We start from the raw sequence: 15,941 nt of genomic DNA, 5'->3' as shown, positions 1-15,941 counted from the left end.
AAGGTGGCACGGTGCCACACAGCTGTCTCTCACACCTGCAGCATTGAGAGCAGATTATTCCTCTGCATACCGACAGCAAATGTTTTAGCACGGCGAGTGTGAGGTATTTCCCTGCTACAGTCAAACCAGTCTGCTTCTTCTTTGTTTTAAATGTAATCATTTAAATGGACCGTTTATTATTTTATAGCTGTTGTTCACAATCACAGAGATTTTAGTGACATCAGTCTGCCAGTGATTAGAGTAGAGGTAGATAGAGTGTGAATATTTGGGAAAAAAGTAGAAATACGACAAACAACGAAACGCAGCTTCCTCCGTGATCCTGCTGTGTGGCCGAAACAGCTGTCAGATGATGAGATGATAAAATCTGTACAGGTGTGTTGAGCCAAGTCGGAGCTAAAATCTGCAGGACTTCGGCCCTCCAGGACTGAGTGTGTACACCCCTGCTGTACGTAGTTTGTGAACTTGTTTTTTATTTGTGAATTTATTGCTTTTAATTTTACAATTGGGACCATTGCTGTCTGCAAATGTTTTGCATGCTTACATTGTACTGTGGCCACAGCTTTAGCACCACACTTACTATTCAGCAACATTTCAAGACTCTTATGTGTAGGAATTTGTGCAACTGGGAGTGCATGGGGGCGTAGAAGTTCCTACACAGATTCCACTTCATATTGTTCACAGTGTACATGCAAATTTACTGCATTGACTAACATAAAGCACTTAAAAAAATGTTGAGTTATTTATTTAACCCAATGGTTAAGTTAAGCATATTTAATGCGTTGTTGGGTTATTTTTAACCTTTATTCGGTTATTTATTTACCAACTCAACCAGTTGGGTTAATATTTTTGAATTTCAACAGTCAACTGATTTAACTGACACAGAACAGCTGTATTAATTTGCGTACGCTATGTTGTTTTTGCGTTATAAAGTTTATTTAAGCTATAACCAAAGACTATAGAATACACAAGACATGTCACTCGTATCTTTTTGAATGCGGAAAAGTGTTACAGTCAATATTGTGAATAAAGCCCCGCCTACTAGTACAGGAGCAAATCATTGATCACTATATGGTGAATAAAGCCCGCCTTCTAGTACTTGAATCAATTATCGATCGCTATATGGTGAATAAAGCCCACCTTCCATTACAGGAGCCAATCATCGACTGACAATACTCCGGGGGAGGAGCTCGGAGCAGACGTGAGTTTCTGCAGATTTTGTGTGATTTAGACGTTTTGAAATGAAACTAAAGACTCAGTTGTTTAATTGTATTGATGATTCCTAATATGAAATTCAATCGTAAGCTTAGCAAGCAGTTTTGTAAAATTTGATGTTTCCCTCAGAGAGAATGCCTGAGCATACTGCCCGAGAGGTGTTTCAAAGATGGCAGATGAGTGAAATGACTTGCCTTAAAGGGACTTTGCTATAATGCAAGGATATTGTTGTTATTTTTTATCAAACTACCTCTCCCTGTCATGATTTTCATAACCATTTCACTAGCACTCTTAATTATTGATGATACAAATGTGTGCTTCATAGCCGATCTATATTAAATGGATAAAAACGCTTTCTCTACCTCCCATGTTCATTATTTTTTAAAGGAAATGATACATATATTTGGGGTATTTGGCTGTCATTCTCGCCTTTAGGACTCAATCCGGTGTAGCGTATAGTCTTGGTTAAGGTATTAAATTATATAACCCAATGCATTGGGTTCAAATAACCCATAGTTGGCAAGGTACTTTAACAACATATAGTTGGGTTATACAGTAGAAATCAGAATTATTAGCCCTCCTGTTTATTTTTGTCCCCAATTTCTGTTTAACGCACAGTAGAGAAGATTTGTTCAACATATTTCTAAACATTTTTAGTTTTAATAACTCATCTCTAATAACTGATTTATTTTATGTTTGTGATGATGACAGTAAATAATATTTTACTAGACATTTTTCAAGACACTTCTATACAGCTTAAAGTGACATTTAAAGACTTAACTAGGTTAATGAGGTTAACTAGGCAGGTTAAGGTAATTAGGCAAGTTATTGTATAATGATGGTTTGTTCTGTTGACTATTGAAAAAATATATAGCTTAAATGGTCTAATTATTTTAACCTTAAAAAGTTTTTTAAAAATTAAAAACTGCTTTTATTCTAGCTGAAATAAAGCATGTAAGACTTTCTACCGAAGAAAAAAAATTATCGGACATACTGTGAAAATTTCCTTGCTCTGTTAAACATCATTTGGGAAATACTTAAAAATACATACGAAATCCAAAAGAGGGCTAATAATTTTGATGTCACCTTTATGTTGGGGTATTTTTAACCCAACTATTTTAACTGAGAGCAGAATGGCTTGCAATAGATATTTTTCAATCTGTGAAATGTAATCAAAATGTCACTAATGTAACAGCAAAAACCCTTTATCTGAAAGCTCAAGTCTCACTTATAACACCTCAAGAATTTCACCTCATGATTTTCTTTCTTGGCCTCTGAATAATCCTGACATTTCTTGCATTTCTAATGAAAATATGCTACTTTTTTTCTTTAAACTCCATATGTAGCTCACATTTGGCCATCTGTTGTACCTGCAGTGGCATCTGCCCCAGACTTCAAGATATCTCAGGCATTTAGAGAGGCACATAGTGCTGATATCACAACATACCAACTGCATTTCAAGACCGTACGGACAAATCGTGCCTGGACAGTTCTGAATTTGATTCTGATATTTCATGGATGTCAGCTCTGCATTCTGAAATAGCTCACATGCATGTTATACCAACATATTTAGGCATCATATTTAAACATCAGCAGCGTTGCCAAATTTGCGACCATGCCTCTCCACTAATGACAACACTGCGCAGACACATGACTTCAAAAGATAATCTAAAAATGTCAGGAATGTTGATTCCGTCTTCCACTCTGCTGTACTGCCTTAATAGTAGATCAATGGGAAGGAATGCAGAACAATCTGAGCAGCATGTGACCCATGAATATCCTGGCGCTGCCCTGCACTCATACCACACAGTTCTGCTCTGAATGCAGTGTCTGTACCCAGGAGTTACAATGCTATTCTGGGCCTGTTAGTTCATGTACTCTCAGATCAGAACAGGTTACATAAAAAGCAGCCAATCTTAATCCAGGAGATCACAGACTGCTTTGAATGAACAAGGTGCCGCTTATTCAACAAGCACATTGAGTCTGTTTATCTGTTGCATGATAGAGTTAAAGCACACATTACATGCAATTATTTTAAATTCATAACATTAAAGAGCACTTTTAAGTAAGGTTCAAACAAAATAAACCAGATGGTATTAATTTTGGAAGGTCAAAACTTTCTGAAGAAGCAAAAATGCAAGAATAATACAAATAAACTAGATATTAAAGTTTGAGGACAAACTTTATGGTGGCTTGAAAAGCCGAGTCTAAAAGTTTGAAGTCGTTTTAAAGTGTAAATAACTGAAGCAGTTTTTATGAAGTTTGAAACAGTCGGCATAGATAAGTACATATATGTTAGCATGTTTCTAGGTTGTTGCTAGGCGGTTGCTAAAGTATTCTGAGTGGTTGCTAAGCAGTTGCTAACATCAATTAGCATGATTCTAGCATTAATTAGCATGTTACTAGCATTTTTCTAGCATGAATTAGCATGTTCCTAGCATGTTTCTAGCATGAATTAGCATGTTGTTAGCATGAATTAGCATGTTTCTAGCATTAATTAGCATGTTACTAGCATGTTTCTAGCATGAATTAGCATGTTATTAGCATGTTTCTAGCATGAATTAGCATGTTTCTAGCATGAATTAGCATGTTACTAGCATGTTTCTAGCATGAATTAGCATGTTACTAGCATGATTCTAGCATGAATTAGCATGTTGTTAGCATGAATTAGTATGTTTCTAGCATGAATTAACATGTTACTAGCATGTTTCTAGCATGAATTATTATGATTCTAGCATGAATTAGCATGTTACTAGCAGGTTTCTAGCATGAATTAGCATGTTACTAGCATGTTTCTAGCATGACATAGCATGTTACTAGCATGATTCTAGCATGAATTAGCATGTTACTAGCATGTTTCTAGCATTAATTAGCATGTTACTAGCATGTTTCTAGCATGAATTAGCATGTTTCTAGCATGAATTAGCATGTTATTAGCATGATTCTAGCATGAATTAGCATGTTACTAGCATGATTCTAGCATGAATTAGCATGTTACTAGCATGAATTAGCATGTTACTAGCATGATTCTAGCATGAATTAGCATGTTACTAGCATGATTCTAGCATGAATTAGCATGTTATTAGCATGATTCTAGCATAAATTAGCATGTTACTAGCATGATTCTAGCATGGATTAGCATGTTACTAGCATGATTCTAGCATGAATTAGCATGTTACTAGCATGATTCTAGCATGAATTAGCATGTTACTAGCATGTTTCTAGCATTAATTAGCATGTTACTAGCATGTTTCTAGCATGAATTAGCATGTTATTAGCATGATTCTAGCATGAATTAGCATGTTTCTAGCATGAATTAGCATGTAACTAGCATGATTCTAGCATTAATTAGCATGTAACTAGCATGTTACTAGCATGATTCTAGCATGAATTAGCATGTTACTAGCATGACTAGCATGTCACTATCGTGTTGCTAGCACCTTTCTAGCAAGATTAGCATGTCAGTAGGAAGTTTAAACTGTTAGCGTGTGTTAGAAAAGCTAGTCACAGTCTCTGGGACAGTTGCTAGGGTGCTGAAATTGGTTGCTAGGGAGTGGCTAGTAAGTTTAAAGGTAATCAGTGATTGGCTGCTGGCTAGACTGAGTTGAATGAGGCCAGACTCTAGTCTGTAGGACAGTCTGATGCAGAGTTATGAGCTCACAAAGGTTGATCCAATGTTAAGTAAATGGGAGTCTTTTACAATGGAAGTCTATGGGACAGTTGCTAGGGTGCTGTAAGTGGTTGCTAGGGAGTGGCTAGTAAGTTAATAGACATCAGTTATTGGCTGCTGGCTAGACTGAGTTAAATGAGTCCAGTTAGAAGTCTGTAGGACAGTCTGATGCAGAGTTATGAGCTCACAAAGTTTGACCCAATGTTAAGTCAATGGGACTTTTGGGATTTTTCTGGGTCGTTTTTCGGAAAACCCAAGGTCGGATCAGTTAGAAAAGATATAGCAACCCGAGTCAGACCAGTTCGAAGGTTTGACGAAAGTTTGAAGTATGTAGCTTGAAAGGCCTAGGAGGAGATACACTTAGAAATTAGTCTCAGAAGAATAAGAAGAAGAAGAAGAAGAAGAAGAAGAGAAGAAGAATAATAATAAGTTTAAGATAGATAACAGTATGCTGGCTTTTCAAGCCACCATAATAATGAATAAATAAATAATGTTTTATGTTACTTTTACTTATTAAAAGAGGTTAACAATGTTTTAAATTCATTTTTAAGATATATAATTCAGTTTGTTATAATTCACTGTTTTAATTCAGTTTAATTCAAGTTGATTTTACTTAAAACTAAGCAACTAAAGTTTACCGTATGATGTTTACCTTATGTGTGAAAACATAACTGCTTATTGCTTATTATAGAATTATTGCAATTCTATCTAAAAGTGAATATATTTTATTCATAGCTATATGTTTTTTTCCTAGTAATGAGTTTGCGGCTGGAAGGGCATCCGCTGCGTAAAATGTGCTGGATAAGTTGGCGGTTCATTCCGCTGTGGCGACCCCTGATTAATAAAGGGACTAAGCCGAAAAAGAAAATGAATGAATGAGCTATATTTTATTTAAATATATATTGCGTTATGACAATTTACTGAAAAGGTCTAGTTATTTCAGTAGAAATCTGTGATCAAGAGTGTTGAATGAGGACCAAAAAACTCCCTGTGAGTATTTTGCAACTTTCTGGGCACAAGAATTGAGCAGGATGGTGAAAAGCAGTGCACCATTGGCAATGTAAAATGGACCATTTTGCCCACCAAATTTGCAAATGTGATGCACCCTAAAAACTCACATAAAAGATTAATCCTGCAGCTTTAAAAGTGCACATTTTCAAAGCATTTTTATTTCTCTCTCTGTTTAGGATGCCCTGGAGATGACCGCTTGCAGCCTTCCAGTTATCATGTCTCCATTGCTAAATTGGGTAAGTACATGATTTTTGTTCTTATTTGGTCCTGTATACGTGTGCAAATTTGCAATTTTAAATGTCTGTTTTAAGATTGAAGCAAACATGTGGTATATGGAGGAGTAGGCGCAGTAGAGCGAATCCATCCTGGAGTTTTGGGATAAAATCCCAAACTACAAAATCTTCATTATCATTGGAGTAGCACCAAAGCAAGACCATCTAACTTTTAGAAGCTTATGAATGTGGTATAAATGTATTGTTCATTGTGGACACTGAGTGAAGCCTGCTGCAGCTGCTGGACAGTCTCTACAGCACACAGAACTCCATGTTCTGCTCCATCAACACATGAGTCAGAATTATTAGCCCCCCTGTTTATTTTTCCCCCAATTTCTGTTTAACGTAGAGAAGATTTGTTCAACACATTTCTAAACATAATAATTTTAATAACTCATTTCTAATAACTGATTTATTTTATCTTTGCAATGATGACAGTAAATAATATTTGACTAGATATTTTTCAAGACACTTCTATACAGTTAAATGTGACATTTAAAGGACTTAAGTAGGTTAATTAGGTTAACTAGGCAAGTTAGGGTAATTAGGCAAGTCATTGTATAACAATGGTTTGTTCTGTAGACCATCGAAAAAAATAGCTTAAAGGGGCTAATAATATTGACCTTAAAATGGATGAAAAAAAACAAAAACTGCTTTTATTCTAGCTGAAATAAAACAAATAAAACTTTCTCCAGAAGAAAAAATATTATCAGACACACTGTGAAAATTTCCTTGCTCTGTTAAACATCATTTGGGAAATACTTAACAAACAACAAAATATTCATATTTTTACATCACAGATACACATATAATTTAACCCAATGCATGGGTTATTTTGATTAAATGTTAATATATATATATATATATATAAATGTTTGTCTCTATGCACCAACACAATGGATTTGAAATGAAACAAAATGTGCTTTAACTGCAGACTGTCCGCTTTAATTTGAGGGTATTTACATTCACATCAGGTGCTGTAGGAGTTACAATATTTTCATATGTGCCCACTTGTTAAGGGTCCAAAAGTAATTGGATAGAATAATAATCATAAATCAAACTTTTACTTTTTAATACTTGGTTGCAAATCTTTTGCAGTCAATTACAGCCTGAAGTCTAAAAGGCATTGGCATCACCAGATGCTGGGTTTCATTCCTGGTGGTGCTCTGCCAGGCCTCTACTGCAACTGTCTTAAGTTCCTGCTTGCTCTTGGGGCAATTTCCCCCAAGTTTTATCTTGAACAATTGAAATGCATGCTCAATCAGATTCAGCTCAGGTTATTGACTTGGCCATTGCATAACATTCCACTTCTTTCCCTTCAAAAACTCTTTGGTTACTTTTACAGTATGCTTTGGGTCATTCTCCATCTGCACTGTGAATCACCATGTAATGACCTCTGAAGTATTTGGCCTAATATAAGCAAAAATTATTGCCTGAAACACTTCATAATTCATCCTGCTGCTTTTGTCAGCAGTCACATCATCAATAAGTACAAGAGAACCAGTTCCATTGACAGACATACATGGCCACGCTATGTCACTTCTACCACCATGCTTTACTGCTTAGGATCATGAGCAGTTCCTTTCCTTGTCCATACTCTTCTCTTCCCATGCACTTTCATAACCACTGTTTTTACATTTTTGTCTTTGTGTGGTTATGTTTGTAGTTGAGATTTGCATGTTGACACAATTATCTAAACACCGCTTCCAACAGTTTGCCACAGCTTAATATTTAAATAAAAAATTACTACCAAACAAAGAACGAATTTCAGGAGCACTTTCAATTGCAATCACACTTTCAATTCAAAACTATGTTTGGAACTTCATAACTGAGCCTTTACCACTGCTCTGAAAATGTAGTGTGAGGGCAAAAAAAAAACTCCCCTGCAAAAAACTTGCAACATTTCAGTTGGTCGCACAAGTTACCACAAGGACAACAGAAAGCTACTCAGTTTGAAAGTGACTATGCTTCATAGATCTACACTACTGACAACTGATCTTGTTAAACTCTGCCAAAAAATGGCAGAAAAGCTGATGACGAACCCACAATCTCCTCTCATATCTGCATCGCTCATTGTTCCTGACTCATTAAAGGCAGAGAACGCTATGTCTGTGGCTGGTGATCAGAGCGAACGTTAGCGATAACAGATGCCAGTACTACTGTCTGGATTGAGTCACTTTAGCTGCAGGGCTCACAAAGGAGGGGCACATGCAGACATCAAGCCAGCTGCAAAGCGCTTTTCAGACTCAAGTGCTTTTTTTCTTGGTGTTTTGAAGTCTCGTGCACCTGTGAACACAAATGAAAAGGTACTAAATGTTTTAATCGAAGGGGAGCAACAAGTCATTTCAGTTTAAAAGGTGCTGAGTTGTCTAATGCTGAAACTTTGAAGCGCACAGGGAAGTTTGCTGACCTTTTTCACTGGTGTTTCCTTAAAAATACTGCGTGGAACTTCACTGTGTGGTTTTCTCAGAAGGCCCCTTGGTCTCTAAGAAAAACACTACGCTGCGGGCGGAAATGATGAGAAATGTGTTTCGTATTGAGAGCATGTGAGGGCCCGTTGAAAGTCACATGCAGCAGCACAGTATCCATTGAGCAGGTGACAGATGTGTGCCTTGATTAAGTCATTTAGGGACTGCAGGGGAAAAGAATGACCAGACAGAGGAAAGCAGACCTTTAAAAGCAGTATTTAATGGATACAACATTTAAAAAATGTAATCTGTTTGATGTTTTGCAGTAAGTGAAGTGAACTCACTTGATGCTTTTTCTTTCCCACAAACCAAAACGTTCAAAAAGGCTTTATTTACACTCAGTGTCTGCAGTTGGTAACTGCATTTATGAAATTTCATGTTACAATGCAATCTCTAGATAGTATAAAAACTGTCTTAACTGTCTTAAACTTTTTAATTTATGCCCCATCCCAGTGGCTTTCTGCTGGTCAATGTCTGCACTTATCTATATATACTACGTCAATTTGCGTGCAGCATGCTTACAGCACTACATACTTGTACACTACATTGTTTGTAATTGCTTTCATGGTATCATATGCATATCGATATATTTGACACTTATTTTATAGAGGACAGGGGGGAAAAAATGAAAAATCAGAGCCTGATGCCTCATTCACACTAGCAGCGACCTTGTAGCTGTCTGTCGCTCTGGGTGGCGACCTGCTGCAAATGCAGGTTTGTGTCAGGTATGTTGGTCTGCGGACTGCAAGACGGGGGCGTAAGGTGAAGTAAGTTAGAGCAGTGTTTCCCAACCCTGTTCCTAAAGGCACACCAACAGTACACATTTTCAACCTCTCCCTAATCAAACACACCTGAATCAACTCATCAGAAGATTAGAAGAGACTCCAAAACCTGAAGTTAATGGGTCAGATAAGGGAGACATTCAAAATATGTACTGTTGGTGTGCCTCCAGGAACAGTGTTGGGAAACATTGAGTTAGAGGCATAACTTGCAGTTATCGAGGTCCCATTGAACCATGCGAGATAGATGGCGGAAATACTTACCAGAGAATATTTTCATCAAATGTTTTAATGAGTTTTCTCTAAATGTATCCATAATCAATGGGATATAGTATTATATTCATTCATGCAACTCCACTCTGTGACTTCTTCGTCCATTTTGTCATGACAGTTAGCGTACTCGGTGTCACCCACTGTGGTTCCAAATAACAGTACAATGGCAAGCATGTCAATTATAAAAGCCTCTGCAACTCGCGGCTGTACGTTAAAAACTGTAATGATTGGGTTTAGGGTTGGGGAAGGTGTAGACGTTAATAACTGTGATGGTTAGATTAAGGGTTGGGGTAGTTGTAAACATTAATAACTATGATGGTTGGGTTTAGGTTGGTGGAAGGTGTAGACGTTAATAACTGATGGTTGGGTTTAGGTGTGGAGTAGGATTGGAAGTCGCTGAAGAAAGTTGCTCTTCATTTGTATAAAGTTGAATTATTCTCAAGGATTCCTGGTCGCTAACGGTTGCTGTAGCTCGCATAGACGGAAGTCGCTCACAATCCGTTGAAATGAACGGTTGATTGTTGCTTTGCTGCGAGTTGCTCATTGTGTGAATGAGGCTTTGGGCTGCGTCCAAAATCACCTACTACTCGAGCAGGTACTACATTTGAACTTGAATTTACTACACAACCGTTAGAAAAGTGCCTTCTATATAGCATGAATGTGAGTAGTATAAATGGAACTCGGATGTACGACATCTGCTATTTGTTATTATCAGGTGACCTACCCATGTCAGTTGTGTCGCTTTCCTCCCATCCATGAATTATCTCACATGGCATCATAGGATAGTGTAGCGTCCATCGAATGCACACTTCAGAATCTTGCCAGAAGTAATCTTCTGGGTTCTTCTCGCATACTGTTTTTTAAATTCTATGTATTTGGACATAGTATTCGGCTTGCATACAGTTTTTAGATAGTTTTGAAGTATGCAATTTTGGATGCAGCCTTACTATGCGTTCACACCGAAAGCCGCGAGTATAGTAGTCGGAAGTCATTAATTTTCAATGGAAACCGGAGACGATAGACAGCAAGGAGCAGTATGGCACATCTTCACCGGTGTGGGCGTCCAGGAGAGTTGAAATCAAGTCAACTTTATGGTTATGAGCTATGATGTGGTTCAACGGCAAGCAATCAGAATGTAGAAGTCCACCACTTGAGAGGATTCCAGAGAACACAGTACTTTGAACTTTGGTTCCAACCACAGTTGTTCCCATGGATTTGATTATTTTGGTCGCCAGATTTCCAATTATTTATGATGATTTCTTACAGGGACGTCCATTAAATGTTACTGATGTGCATTAATGTTATATATATTGTTTTCTTTAAAAAAAGTATAAATCTCACTCAACAATACAAATCAGTATTGCTACTTCAGAATATTTCAGACATATGGATGCATATTGGATAAGTGGAGCAAAGCCACACCACACGCAACAACTTGATCTTTCATTGTTATATGAATCTGATACAACGTGCACAACATTTTCACACTAGAAGGCATGTTTTTCTGTCAGATCGGACTCCAGGTTCATACACCAACTCACAGCAAAACCTTGAATACTGTCTGTATGAATGTGCAGCTGAAATCATAGCCTAGGCTAATCTAGTCTTCTTTCATTATCACTGTACATTTTACTGTAAACTTTGTGCAATCTCATTCATCTTCTCACATCCCAGTTATGGTTATGTTCAGAGATGAGGCATAGTGCTTACTTTTTAAGAGAATTGTACATTTTCATACTAATATGATGTACAAATGAGCTGTTAAAAGAATTAATTGACAAAAGTTTCAAATATGGAAAGCTTAAGTCGCAGACTGCCTTCCTATTCCATATAGAAATCTGATATATGGCAATATATATACATATATACTGATACTGTACATGTGAATTACGCGTTTATTTCATCTTTCTCGTTCTCAGATGATGTGACAGACATCTTACATTCTCACAGCAAGGTTTCACTGAAAATATGATTGCAAGGTGAGAATTTAAGAATGACATCTCCACTTTCTTAAGTCAAATATGTGTGAACAGCAATATCACTGACCCCAAAACATGACTGACAGACAGCCATATCCTGTGGTTGTGTAAACTTGGCCAGAAAACATAAACTGCACCTGTGAAATTGATACGTATAGACCCTTTTACTTGCAATGGCTGTATGCTTTTAAGAAGACTTAGCTGTGATGAAAAAGACAAGTCATTTGGGTCTATTTGTCTAGAAGTCCTTGTGTTCTGCTTGTCTATCTGTCTAATTGGTTTGTAATTGCTCTCTGGTTTATATATGCACACACTGAACTGAAAAAACTGTTTAACTATATTTGATATTCAAATCTGTTACAAATAAATACTGAAAGAAACAAAGCATGTGTGATTACTACTTTCAGAGAAATTGTTTGTAGGTGTTTACTAGAATGACCTTAAGGGGATCTCCATTACAACTGACCCAGTTTCTTGATTTCAGTGTCATTAGTTAACGGCAAAGATCAATTACTCTCTGAGGGAGTGTAAGATACTTTTAGCAGAACCGCTGTATGCTGTTTCTTTGTTTTCAAAAGCAGGTGTGTGTTGCTTTGTGAATGCATGCGCTTAGCTTTCTTGTCGGTTGACTTTCAAGTGCATAAAGAGTTTTCAGCCACTACCTGAAGTGCTCTTTTAAGTTTTGGCTCACTTTGCTTCGGGCATTTGCCATCACTACACAACACCTGGTGCAGGTATTTGCTGTTAAACACACAGAAAATTTCCAGTGAGGTAACTGAGAGCGAAGCTGACTGGACAGCGTAGCTGCAGATCAAACTAACCGCAAATGAGTATCTGTTTTACTGGTAGTTTGGCATCCTTTCTCTAGAAAACCACAAACCAAGAACACGTCCACAATGAAAGAGTTCAAACTGATTAGTGAAGACAGTCAGCAAATCTGACTCCTGGTAAGATTTTGACATCAATACACACTGAATTAAAAATGGTGTAGCAACTATTTTCATCCCTTATTTTTTACAGTGTAGGTATATTTTAGCTTACTTTCTATTATTATGCATACTTTTCTTTTATGGCACTATAAAAAAACCTCCATATTAGATTTATAATCCTGTTTCCATTTTTGAAATGCTACATATATTTAATTTATGACCTTTACTGTTAACAGATCAGATTGTATGGTTATATCTGGTGCATTCAGCACAATTAGTCATCTGACAGAACTGGCTTTACCCTGACTCTGCTCCAAACGGATGGTGCAAAACCTACACATGACAGAAGTCAAACCCTCATTGCAAAGGGGGCTCTTCAGTTGAGCAAGCCGTTTAAAGAAAGCAGCTGGTGCATGGGTGGTGAAAGGTCAGGCAGTGCTTGGAAAGATGCCAGTCTCTCTAGTGCAATCGCAACCTCACTCGCTCTCTTGTAGAGTGTTACTGAACTGCCATGAACTCCCCACTCTGATGTAACTGGGTGAAAATAAATCAGCTTTAGAAAGACACATGCCATATTTGATTTTAAGGTGTTTTATTCAGAAATTAAAAAAGACAGTGGCTTCTTCACCACAGTTTGACATTGCATTTTGAATATACACAAAGCACAACTTCATAATACCACCATATAGGAAAATCCATCATCAAGTTACATTAATGTCCATGTTATATTTTTCAGACAACATCCCAAGTGCCTTCAAAAAGATAAGTTCTTCATAATGTCACTTAAGTAAAATCCACATCTTCTCTTTCCTCAAGAACTCAGATTCTTCACCTCTGACAATCTCTCATAAACGTGCTCTCACAATCCAACTGTCCTTTTGTCTCCTCCATTGTCTCCACGAGACCACCACAATAGACTTGAGTGGCACAGGAGCCTTGACTTTTCCATGCTCGTCCAAAAAAAAGATTCTGAACCTCAGCTTTTCCAGGACGGCCAACCGTACGCTGGGTCAGTCCACTTGTAAGGATAATCCAGACAACATCTCAAAGCTTTTTTAGCTTTGCACCGGTATACCCTTTAGGATGGACATCTTCGACATGTTTCATTCATGTTGAACATGCCAAAGTCCCATCAGCGCTCAGGCAGAGTAATACTAGGCACCCATTCGTAGACATTACGGCTTTCCTCACAAAACAAGCCCAGTTTGTCCAGAGCAGAATCTTTCCAAGAATCATCATTGGGGCGCTTTTGGAAGAAAAGAAGAAGCAATATTAATACCACGAGCAAATGTAGGTGTTGACAAGAGTGTGGTGAAGAGGAGGTGATCTACTCACCGTTACAAGTATGCAGTGTGCGTCTTTAGGCTCCTCGTCTTGATCGCAGCCCACGATGTCAGCAAGACGTTCAATGTCGTTCACACGAACGATGTTGATGTCGTTGTCGAAGCAGAAGGCTTGGATGAGGGTGAAGTGGATCTGCAAGGCGATGTCATATTCATACTCCTCATCCGTAGCCAGAACGCAGAATGCCACGCTGTCTGGGTCACTGAGGGTGCACAAAGGAGACATGCAGATTAGAGAACAGTTCAGTGTTTGACTAATGTAATTATTATGCATACTAAAAAGCAACATTTAGATTTTGAAAATAAGATTTTAAGTAATCAAAATCAGATATGATACTTACACATTCATGACTTGTGCAGATTCATATACACCGACAGTAAGACAGTCCTGTTTTTTAGCGGAGACCAGGAGCTCCTCTAGTGCTGTTCCGGCAGTCTGCATTCTGGAGAAAACAACCGGCGTGTTAGTCCATGTACTGGATGCAGAATTACACTGATATAACGCGAATAAAGATATCAACTTCCAGACTATACAAGACACTTACCTATCGCCAGTAGTAGCTGTGTTGTCTTGTCCACTGAGTTCTTCAAAAGTCATTGTTTAAATCCACTTTAGGTCGCGTTTCGCGTGTCTTTGCTCTGCTGTGAGTTGTGTGCTTGTGATGCTTTGTCAAAGCGCTCTCTGTCTTTTATACAGCATCGGGTGAATTTCTCGGCAGTAGGAGGATCCCCGCTTATCTTCGCTTCTGATTGGCTCGTGGCACGGGTGTATGTAAATCACTCTAATGCCTGTAAACAGCCCACGTGGGTGTTCAACTATCACTCCATCAACAACACAAAGCACGGCTCGTGCTGTTTCTTAATGTTTGAGTACAAACTGTGTGAATTGACTACGAATTTTATTCAACCTTCATTTTTGGAATATGGTAGGATTCATGTGGTTTGCACGAGTCTGTCATATATTTGTCTTGCATTGTGTTGATTTTTATACATGTATATTGAAAAAACAGTGTTTTAATTTTCTTTTTTTGATTTGTTAGTTCGGGGTGTTTTCCTCATATAAGGCTTGACCTCTTTAAAAGAAGCTGAGTTCGAGTTCATACAGCTTCATCCAGTAATAACAAAGAAACATTTATTGCAAAACACACTCAAGTTATGTATTTAGTTGCAAGTTATGTGACTGTGTTTGTTGTGGTGCTCCTCTACCTACTGACCAGCTCAGACCAGCTTTCATTAGGGTGACTGGACTTGTGGGGGCATTTGGTCTCCACAGTGTAAGCAAAACATGACCCCCTCCTCCACACTCAAGCACACAAAGCCGGAGAGTGAGGCACACGCCACTCTTTTGCATTTGTAAAGAAGTCATCCTCATTTACGTGTCTTTGTCGTGTGCCCATTAATGACTGCTTGGCCGACCCTAAAGCAGGAATAATAGCCTCGTGTTCCACCTGCCCCTGGCTTTGTTACAGCTTGCTAAAAGTGTGTCCCGGAGAGATCAAGAGCCAAAAGTTTTGTTCCTGCTTTTTTGGAAGTGGGTCAGCTTAGTGGATATACAAATAGACTAGTGGATAGCTCTCACTCCACCTTCAACCTGTTTAGCGCTTAATACCATGTGCAAAACTGTGAGCAATGCCATTCCAGTAAATAGAGATTAATTAATTATTTAGAAACACCTTGAAATGGCATCGCTGCACGGATCAGACTACACCAAGTCTCGTTCAAACTGGTCTGGACTCTTTGTAATGCCGCATATGTACCCTGCTGACCAGCCTAAGCTGGTTTGCTGCTGTTAAAGGGAAGGTTCACCCAAAAATGAACATTTGCTGGCTGTATTTATTCTGCTTTATGCAACATTTTCTTCAGCAAAACAACCATTTTTGGCTGAAACTGTGGTTCAACGACATTGGTGATTTATATTATGCAAGTCAAAGAAAGGCAACACAAAGGACTTGTGTCTGTGATACATTAGGGCTAAGCAGTCTATGCAAAAAAAAAACTTATTTAC

General features: G+C 38.0%; 1 protein-coding gene and 1 pseudogene across 1 annotated transcript; one reads left to right on the top strand and one right to left on the bottom strand.

The window, feature by feature from the left end:
• The window catches only part of LOC130233397 (selenoprotein Pa-like), a 234,583-nt pseudogene that overhangs the window by 157,665 nt on the left and 60,977 nt on the right, over positions 1–15,941 (top strand).
• gadd45ga (growth arrest and DNA-damage-inducible, gamma a) lies at positions 13,169–14,585 on the bottom strand. Its single transcript, XM_056463427.1, has 4 exons — positions 14,482–14,585; positions 14,278–14,379; positions 13,929–14,139; positions 13,169–13,839 (listed from the first exon to the last, which is right to left on the bottom strand). Exons 1-4 carry the CDS (start codon positions 14,532–14,534, stop codon positions 13,726–13,728), a joined length of 480 nt encoding a protein of 159 aa, XP_056319402.1. The 5' UTR covers positions 14,535–14,585; the 3' UTR covers positions 13,169–13,725.

This window comes from Danio aesculapii, chromosome 8, assembly GCF_903798145.1.
Source record: "Danio aesculapii chromosome 8, fDanAes4.1, whole genome shotgun sequence".
NCBI lineage: Eukaryota > Metazoa > Chordata > Actinopteri > Cypriniformes > Danionidae > Danio > Danio aesculapii.
The sequence above is the reverse complement of the archived record's forward strand: the minus strand, read 5'-3'. Positions and strand labels throughout refer to the sequence as shown.